The sequence below is a fragment of the Eubalaena glacialis genome, chromosome 11 (assembly GCF_028564815.1).
Source record: "Eubalaena glacialis isolate mEubGla1 chromosome 11, mEubGla1.1.hap2.+ XY, whole genome shotgun sequence".
NCBI lineage: Eukaryota > Metazoa > Chordata > Mammalia > Artiodactyla > Balaenidae > Eubalaena > Eubalaena glacialis.
Window position 1 is genome coordinate 115,754,574 of NC_083726.1, and position 9,646 is coordinate 115,764,219.

The following is a 9,646-nucleotide window of genomic DNA, read 5'->3' on the forward strand; positions in this document are numbered from 1 at the left end:
AATAATACTTTTTATTTAACTCAATATATTCAAAATATTACCATTTCAACAGGTAAATCAATATAAGACTACTGAGATTTTTTCACATTCCTTTGTTTTGTACCAAGTCTGTGAAAATCGGTGTGTCTTTGACATTCATAGCTCGGAGTGTAAAATTCAGACCAGCCGCCCTAGCCCGCGGGGCGGTACTGGACAGCACAGCCTGGAACCCAGGTGGGGCTGAGCACGTTTACTAGATCCTAGCAGCTAAACCCTGTGGGACTGAGGAAGGTTATTTTTAAAATCGACCACATTAAAGAGAGTTTGTATTTTCATATCTTCGGTACAGTACATAATATAATATATAATATGTAATATTGTAATAAGAATTTAAAATATTATCTATACCAACTAGACTCAGTATTTATCCAAAATAAGGGCAACCAAAAATTATTATAAGCCACTAATATTCATTCATTTTATATTTAATTTTGTGGTTATTTTGTTTATTAGGATTTGAGTTACATATTAATCTGACATAGAATCTAATAATCCCCAAAAAAGAAAATATAACCTGACATAACAAGCACACAAAAAAATTCAAACAACTACAAGCTACAATTGATTAAACTACACCTTCTGGCAAAGAAATAGGCATAGTAAACAAAATATTTCTCTGTATTACTAAATTTTTCATTTCATAGGACCTGCCATTAGAAAGTCATGTTATATAGTTTTAATAGCTTTCTTATAATTTTTTTCTCATAAAAATTTAACTGTATTTTCTAAATAGGATGACCACCTATCACGACAACTTAGTTACATGTGAATATAAGTAAATATAGCATTAAAATGATGCTATATTTACTTCAGAACAATTCAGTGGGGTTGAAACATTATATATTACTTGTATTACATTGTTAAGATAACACTGAGTAGTACACAGAAGGCAAATTCTTGTATCTTGAGCTCAAAGAATGGGGTGGAAAATGTATGGTAACCATTTCTTAACTGCAAGGTCTTTTTGAAAGCCAGCACGGAGCACGTGCACACACGTTTAAGCAGCTATAGCGTGCTCTTGTGTTCTGTGTGGAGATGCTCCTGCAGTTCCTAACGCTCTCATCCACTTTTCTGTCGGCCGCCCAACAGTCCAGCACGAGTGGTCAGATGGGATGCAAGAGAGAAATGGGGACAGAATTCTGGGCAGGTGACTGCTACCTCATTTCAAACCTGACAAGGACCATTTAGTTACCTAATAGAACTTCAGCTTTACCAAGTGCTATGAAATTCTTAAGGACCAAAACTCTTTGGACTTTGGTTTTCATTTACTACGTATTCAAAAGGTGGTGCTTCTGGAAGACAGGCCCCCGCCCTCAAGCATCTCATCGGATGCTCAGCCGAAGCGACACACGAGCTGAATGGCTAGTCTAGGTCCTGCAGCACCACCGAGGTGCCCTCTGCGGTCTCCTGGCCAAGGACTCGCCTCCCCCAGGCCCCGCTCAGGCTCACAGCACAAAGTGGTCCAGCTGCAGAGGACGAGGTTTAAATGCTCACGTCATCACATTCACACAGTTTCCGTGTAAACTCCCCCGAGGAAGAAGCTATCCCGCACCGAGGCGTGTCTCCCAGGCCACCCGTGCTGACCCCTACAGTCACTGACACTAAACACAACAGTCACACACAGTCTCAAACACGCGTTCAGACTCACATCTGGCATTTCTGTAGAGAAGGAAGGGGTCCTGGAGCTGGAAATCCAGGTCTTTCGTGATGGGCTCTGTCCTATTCTCCATGCTCAGCCTGTTCATGATGGTGAAGCCGTGTTTCGGAGAAGCAGACCTAAAGGTCGCCGGGGGCAGGGGGACACAGAGACATGCCGTTCAGAGCAGAGCACTTCCAGGACAGGGGCATCCGGACACGCCTTCAACCTTTCCGCCCCTTCACCGTGGGCTGCACCAATGTGCGGGACGCATACGGCACGCCGGCCATGCTGGTGCTTTGGTAAAGTTCAGCCCTACTTATTTAACTGTGTGCGTATGTACATATACACAGCTTGTTTCCCTACCTACGCTGTAAGTTCCTTTAAGGCAGAGATGGTAACTACTGATAAAAAAATTATCGACAGACACCTTTAAACAATCTTGCCCGTTAATACAGAGCGTACATCACAATTACAGAAAATGTTAGTGTTGGTCTGAAATTGAAAGCTGTGTAATTTCTTAGAGAAATGATGTAACTCTGGTCAATGAACTTATGAGGAGATATAGTATAATTAAAAGTTTATACAATTTAAAGCAAAGAGCAGATATTTAGTATTCTTCAGTGTAAGGCAAATAGCTTCATAGATAAGCTACTACAAAAATTTTTATCCACAAAACTGTGCCTTTAGTAACTTTTTACTTTTAATTTCATTCAATAAACCTTCAGTGCCTAGTCTCTGTCAGGCAGGAAGAACCCACATCAAACAGAAACTAACAACTACAAGTGCATCTGTCTACCCTTGGGGGACAGGCCAGATACCAAACCAACTGTGCAACTTCTGCTGACAAACTGGAACACACATGCTCACACACTGAAACGGAAACAGGCAGGGCCACTGATTTAATCTGGGGCACAGGGTAACACGCCCACAGAAATGCTGTGAGCAACAGGAAGAAAAGGGGTTTATAGCTCAGTTTTATTTCACCTCTAACCACTTGATTTACTACCTACAGTTTTCTTATGAGACTTCTAATTTTAAAACTGATGGAAGGCAATCCTTGCCTAACTTATTTTACTAAGTGGTAAAGTGGTGCTGGGCATATAATGAATACCATAAATAGTCATGACGATCATTTCAACTTAAATTCTGGGGAAGAATGAAGAGTGACTTCCAAAGATCCCTGTCAGAGGATCCCCAGGAAATCACCAGGGGGTGTAACTCTATTACAGAAAGACACGGGAGGAAACAAAGACATAATTTTTAAAATGGGATTAGGTGTTTTTATACAGAATCAGAATTTGATTCTTCCAGTGTTTCATTATTACAACAGGCTTTCACCCCTCTAATGGTACGGTTACTACACCATCTCACAATTTATAAAATAGACTCAGGGGATACATGTGCCAACTGCTCTAAAGCAACATCTATAAGTCAAAATACATCACTGGCAGTTCCATCACCTGTACCCAAAACTCCCTTGTGATTTCCATGAGCTGTCTGTCATCCTCTACCGAGGATGGGATCTCTACTGGGATCGGATGGTGCGGCTGGGGTGGGGGAGAGGGATGGGAGAGAGGGTCCTGCTCTTAAGGAGTTAGATGTGAGGAAGAGATTAAGGACTAGGGAAGGATTTGCTTCTCAGTTTAAAGGTTTGTTTAACTGACAGCTCCATGAGCAACTCAAGAGTATATTAAGAAGTACTTGAAAATACCAACCTACGTTTGGCTTTGGTACAAAACAGAAAATACTTGCATAATCTGTTACTCCTCTGCATCAACAAAAGAAGACCCACTAAAAATGCTCTCCTTCCACTCCCACCGTTGCCTCCTGCCCACCCTCCACGCCGAACTTGCCCTGGGCCGCAGGGGCCTGTGTGTGCTGCTCTAGTTCTGCCTGTCTCCGTGGTGACTCTCCTCTGCATCCTGCTGGCCCTGAAACCCAGCCATTAGCCCCTCAGCTTCTCTGCTGGTTCCAACGACCAAACTAACGATGCCGACGCCTCCACACTCTGTGCCTCTGTCCCTGCCCCGTCCCGAGTGCCTGGTGCCACCACTGGAACGCCCTGCCATCACCCCAGAATCACTATTTCAAAATAAAACTAAAACTATCCTCAAGCCAGGTTCTCAACCTCCCATCTTTCCATTCCGCCAATGAGTCTGTCATCCTCTCTGTTTTCCATTTCAAAATCTCACCAGTGCTTTAAAATGTCACCACCCCCTGCATGCAGTCTCCCAATAAGCCCTCCCCACTTCACCTCACACCTGCTCCGCCACCACCGTCTTCTCCGTGTCCGCATAATGCTAGCACACCGACTTTCCCGCATGTCTGTCATCACTCCTTTACTCCCCCACTCGTAAACCTTCAGTGGCTCCCTACTGCTCAGGAAACAGATTTCAGCACCTTCAGTCTGATATTCCAAGCCAGCAAAATCTCTTTACTCTCACTGTCAGCTTCTAACTCATGCCAACCGGTACACACTCTCCGCCCCGGATCGCTGCCCTCACTGTGCTGTGATACGGGGCCCCTGCCTCTGCCTCCGTGAGGTTCAGCTCCTCCTCCCGCACCTGGCAGCTCTGTAAAGCCTCCCAAGGCCACACCCGCCCACTCACTGCTTGTCACGGGCCAACTGGCACGGGGGTAGTCTATCCACACTGTGGTTTACCTTCAAAGGTGAATGTGTGTGTAAAACAGATGAGCATGGGTGGGGTGGGAAGGGTTTGTACCAGGCCTCTGTATTACATCTCTGTAACCCACCGATGGTGATGGGCCTCCGCTATGAGATCTTACGTGGATGTTTATGTGAATAAACAGCTTAGCTGTGAAGACAATATACATACTACACATCTCTGTGTGCGTGTGTGATATTAACAACAGCTGATAAAAATTACCAAAAATCATGAATTTATTAAATCTATCCTGAAACATATTCCATTAGCTATACAATGGAGGACTAAGAGACATCTTTAATTTCGGATCACGCTTCTCCAAAGAGTCAAGAGGTGGGCGTGACCAATAATGCTCTCCTCCAAATGCTGGTTAAATAATCTAACATTCTTACCAGTGTACTTCTAGCTCCTTGCCAATCCATTATACTCAAGCACTTTGTACCATTCATTTGAATTAAAGAATAAATAGTTAATACTGCTTTTATAAGAACACAAAGATTGAAGTTCATCTATACTGAAGTTTACATTATATTCTGAAATTAGTATTCATCACACCACACAGATGACATTATTCAGTATTCCCTTCTTTATGTCAACTAATAACTTCAAACTAATAACTTCAAACTAAGTTCTTTCACTTCTCTGAAATACAACTACACTTGAAGGGTGACACAACAGAGCTAAGACATGAGTGAAAGACCATCAGTTTCTTTATGAAAGTGAAGTACTCTTACCTTGTGTAAACAAATAAGGTTCCTTCCACATCAGTCTTTTCCTAAAAAATAAAAACAAAACAAACAGCAAAACATGTATATTCTGTTCACTAACAGGAAACACTCAGAGAGGTCAGAGAACATAAGCACCTTAGAGAACAGGAATTCGATCAGTTCCAAGCGGGGTCAAACCTACGTAACGGAGGGGTAACTCTTAGGGAAGGAAAAGCAGGTTTTCTGCCCATTGTGACTCTGCTGCTTAAGCAGTGGGAAGCATCCTCCTACCGTCATTTACAAACTAAACCAGAGTGCTGTCCTCCCCTCTGACCTGGGGACACGGCCAGCCGCAGAAACCACCGCTGTCTGTACTTCCTTCTCCTCCTCTGTTTTCTGGTTCCCTTTTCTCTTGTCGTATACTGTCACCTAGGAGAGCAGCGGACCTGCCGATAACTCTACTCTGACTACTACACAGAAGACAGCCATGCTGCTGTAGTTTTCAGACAACTTAATCGCCTATTTGATGTGGAATATTCAGAGTCAAGTCTGATTTTTGAAATACAACTAGACAGAAACATTACCAAGCTAGGACTCAAGAACTCTGCCTGAGAGGGACTGGGAAAATTGTAAACTTAAAATGATAAACTATCATTTCAGTTCACTGGGAAAGGCTCTTTTCCATCTCCCCAGGCCCTGATGAAAATGTTCAGCTTACTAAAAAAAAAATTTAAGTACCCATTTGTCTGATTAACTAGTAATCAGACTATTATAACTCAGAATTTAGAATTTATCTTTGCTATTTACGTGGTTTAATTTCAGCATTCTATTTAACCTCTCAATATTTTGTTATTTATATATCCATTAGCAAAGTCATTCAAAATTTAAGTACGCTGTAATTTTGGTGAAAAATACTCTCTTTAAGAAACAAAGGTATATTAAAATGATGATTCTGAAAAGGCACACAAAAAATTGCAAGCATGATCCTTTCCATGCTTGAGTAATTTCATCATCCCTAAACTGGATTTACTATTAAGTGACCACTTGCTACGAGGACAGAACACTTTTCTGTCTTCCAGTATTTGACCCCGGACTGTTTCATCTCAGACATCCTAGTCAGGATGTTTCTGCGGATCAGCACACAGAAACCTAATAGCCTTTGACTTGTTTCCTTCCTTCTTTAATGAAGTAGTAACAGAAATTACCTGTTCCTTAAGGAAAATCCAGAATCAGAAATGTAAAAGGCATGCTTCTCCTGAAATCATTCTCTAACTCCAAATTTGCAATTCTTAATTAGTTTATTGTTCTGTGTCTCAGTTTCTCCACTGAAAAGGGATAACAAACCTACACCACGCAGATCTTTGGATTAAAAACATATTTTTCATCTAAGGCTCTATGACACCTAGATAAAAAGGTCTTTGGAAATGTAAATTCTGGTCTATTCTGGCTGAAACAGCTCAAATTCACGCACTTTCTCCCTCGCTCCACAGTTATCCAGGGGTAACCAGATTTTTTTTTTTCTTTCTGGGCAAAGCCCAGGTTTGGGGTTTTGGGCAACAGTCAAAGCAAGATTCTATTAGCTCCTCCTTAGGTCCTGCAAGTAAAGAAGACTTTTTTTTTTTTTTTTAAATATTTATTTATTTGGCTGTGCCAGGTCTTAGATGCAGCACGTGGGATCTTTTAGTTGTGGCATGGGAACTCTTAGTTGCATCATGTGGGATCTAGTTCCCTGACCAGGGATTGAACCCGGGCCCCCTGCATTGGGAGTGCAGAGTCTTAGCACTTAGACCACCAGGGAAGTCCCTAAAGAAGACTTTTATGTTAAAGTATTAGTTCACAGTTCTGGGGGATTTTAGCTTAAATTTTAGAAGTACAATTTAATGATTTAATATTACACTCTTATAAAAACTAACAAGTGCTAAAAAATTAAGCAGTTCAAAATTTAAAATAATGAAGTAGAATGTAAAATAGTGCTAGTTTGCAAGCTATTGAGACTTGGCAGACTACCTGACACTTTAAAAACAACACAATCTACATCTGATTATTCTGTCAAAATAATGAAAAAGTAAATCTCCATTTACCCTTTAAATCTGCCTTTCTCAATCATATATGTAGCATCTGAGTCACCTAACAAGCTTTCAACAAATATCAAATGCTTGGGCCTCATACCCTGAGATTTTTGATTTGGTGGGATGCACTTTTTAAAACTCCAAATGATCTTGACTCACAGAACTCAGACAATCACTAGCTAGAAACAAAGGGAGCACTCCCACTATCAGGCAGCTTCTCAAGCCCAGCACTTTTGACATTTGGGGCCAGATTAACCTGTGTCGTGGGCGCCTGTCCCACGCACTGCAGGATGTTTAGCAGAATCCCTGGCATCTACCCTCTGGATGCCAGTAACGTGGTCCCTCTCCAAGCGACAACTAAAAATTTTCTCAAGACCCTGCCAGTGCTGCCTGGAAGCAAAATCGACTCCAGTTAAGAACAACTGCTCTAAGGGCTGAGAGGTGAAAATACCACCAGCGTTAAGACACACTGGTGTTTTGGGGGAGTGGGCTTTCCTGGCAATGGGAAGTAGGTCTAGTTCCAAAATTCCTACTCCAGTCCTGACATAATCGTTCCGAAGCTTCCTTAAAGCAGCTCATTTTCTGTCCCCGCTTCATTCCTATTCCTCCTGCTGAATGCCTTAAGTTAGCCTTCATCCATATTCAGTGTAATAAGAATTCCCCTCCTTTACGTCCCACCTACATATACTTTCTCTTCTCTTCTGTCCTGTACACTTCTATTAGGCTTATGTTCAAAAGCTCCCATTGTGGTGGCATATGGAGACGCGGCATCAATCTGTTTGCCCCCAGCAACTGCCCTGCAGCTAAACTAGGTCTCTGTCTTTTTTCTTCGCGGCTACCACAGCCTCGAATATGAGTACTTTGAAAGAATGACCTTCTAAGGGATGAACTATGCGCTGTCTGAAAGCAACAAGTCCAGGAAGCATAAAAACATAACTCCTGTAAGTAATGCATTGTGCCACTTGTGACTTCTGATGAGGCTGTAGAAGGGCCGCCTCTGTAACTATGGTAACACGTGTCTCAGAGACCCTGTCCAACGCCCGTAGGAAACAACCGCTACTCAAGGGGAACCTCTCCTGTGCCCGTTAACTTCTCAGAATTCCCCAGACTCTCGGTCGGGTGTCAAGTCAGTCCAGAGAACGACACACCCCCGATCCTCATCTCTACTACGGAATTTCCTCAGCAGAATTAGGACATCATGCCTTTGGCGCTTTTCTACAGAGCAGTATACAGCCGCACGTAGAATATCTACATTTTAAAAGTTGCCGTTGAAACTTGTCCACCTCGTCACTCAACGTCCTTGATACGAAGACCCAGGCGACACATGCCCCGAAAACTAGGGAGACATCGCTAGGAAGCGGCGCGCTTCCTCCCCCGGGACCTCGCGGGGCAGGTGTCCCCACGTCCCTCCATTCCTGCCTCTTTTCGGTGAATTTCCTCGGTTACGAACTTAGGGCAAAGCTATTCTCTTCTCTCCCATGTTAGGACCTACTTCTTAGTGTCTTCGCTTCTGTGAGTGGTTTTCGGGTAAACTTTCATGACCGGCTGCGGAAGGAGGTAGGGAGGCCACGTGAACTACTGGGGCTGTGTCCCGTCGGGGGGCTCTCCTAGCTGACCGCCGGGACGTGCCGGAGCAGGGTGTCTGACCCGCTCCGCGGGGCTGAGTCCTGCCCGCGCTCCGCGACTCAGTTCAACGCGGCGGGAGGTGCCCGCGGACGCCGGACCCTAGTGACCGCGGGGGGGGACCTCCCCGCCCGCTCGCAGCCCGTCCCCGGCCCCGCCTGCCCGCACGCACCCACTCGTTGGCCCGGTGGCCGAAGGTGTACAGGGCCACCTGGCTGGCCACGTCCACGATGCGGCTGATGTAGGGGTCGTGGCGCCGCAGGGCCGCCAGGCTAATGTCGCGCCCCTTCCCAGCTGGGCCGCCCGCCGCCGCCGCCGCCATCTTCCCGCCGGCCCGCGGGGCGCCGCAGCCCTCTCGGCAGAGCGCAGAGCGCGCAGGCGTCACTGGTCGATGGCCGCGCCGCGCCCGCCCGCGATCGTTGCCACGGCAACCGCAAGGCGGCCCCCGCGTGGTCCTGCGAGCGTCCCGGGTACCGGACCATCGCTGGACGCCGCGCACGTCTGCTCCTCGGCGCTCCGCGGTCAGACCTGTAGTGATAAACACGCCTCGAGCGTGCGTAACTGAACAGGGAGGGAACTGCGATTTCTCGTGCGCGGACGCCGGGTGGCGGCTCCGAGACCCTTTCAGGGGGTCTGAGGGTCAGAACCGTTTTCGTGACAATCCTAAAACTCACCTGACTCGTGCCCTGTGCTGACTTTTGCACGAATGCTGCAAAAACAATGGTGGGAGAAAGTGCAGGTGTCTTAGCAGGAATCCAGGCAGGAGCCACGCTGTCCAGGCCAGTGATAAGGCAGAAAAATTATTAATTTTATTACATTTCAACCTTTTGGTACACTTTTAAAAATTCTGTGTGAAAAAAAGAGGAAGAAAACACAGAGCACGTGCCCTGAACACGGAGCTGC

At 45.1% G+C, this 9,646-nt stretch overlaps 1 protein-coding gene across 5 annotated transcripts in view; it reads right to left on the reverse strand.

Moving 5' to 3' along the window:
* Nucleotides 1-9,090, reverse strand: part of DCP1B (decapping mRNA 1B) — a 49,734-nt gene extending 40,644 nt beyond the window's left edge. For all 5 annotated transcript variants that reach the window (XR_009702490.1, XR_009702491.1, XM_061204719.1 and 2 more), the window contains exons 1-3: nt 8,916-9,090; nt 5,079-5,119; nt 1,688-1,815 (exon numbers count right to left, since the gene is read on the reverse strand). Coding sequence is in view for 3 of the 5 variants with exons in the window: in XM_061204719.1 (XP_061060702.1) it covers nt 1,688-1,815; nt 5,079-5,119; nt 8,916-9,065 (319 nt within the window). In the remaining 2 variants the exon portion in view is untranslated. The remainder of the gene's footprint in view (nt 1-1,687; nt 1,816-5,078; nt 5,120-8,915) is intronic.
* Nucleotides 9,091-9,646: the final 556 nt, after the last annotated feature.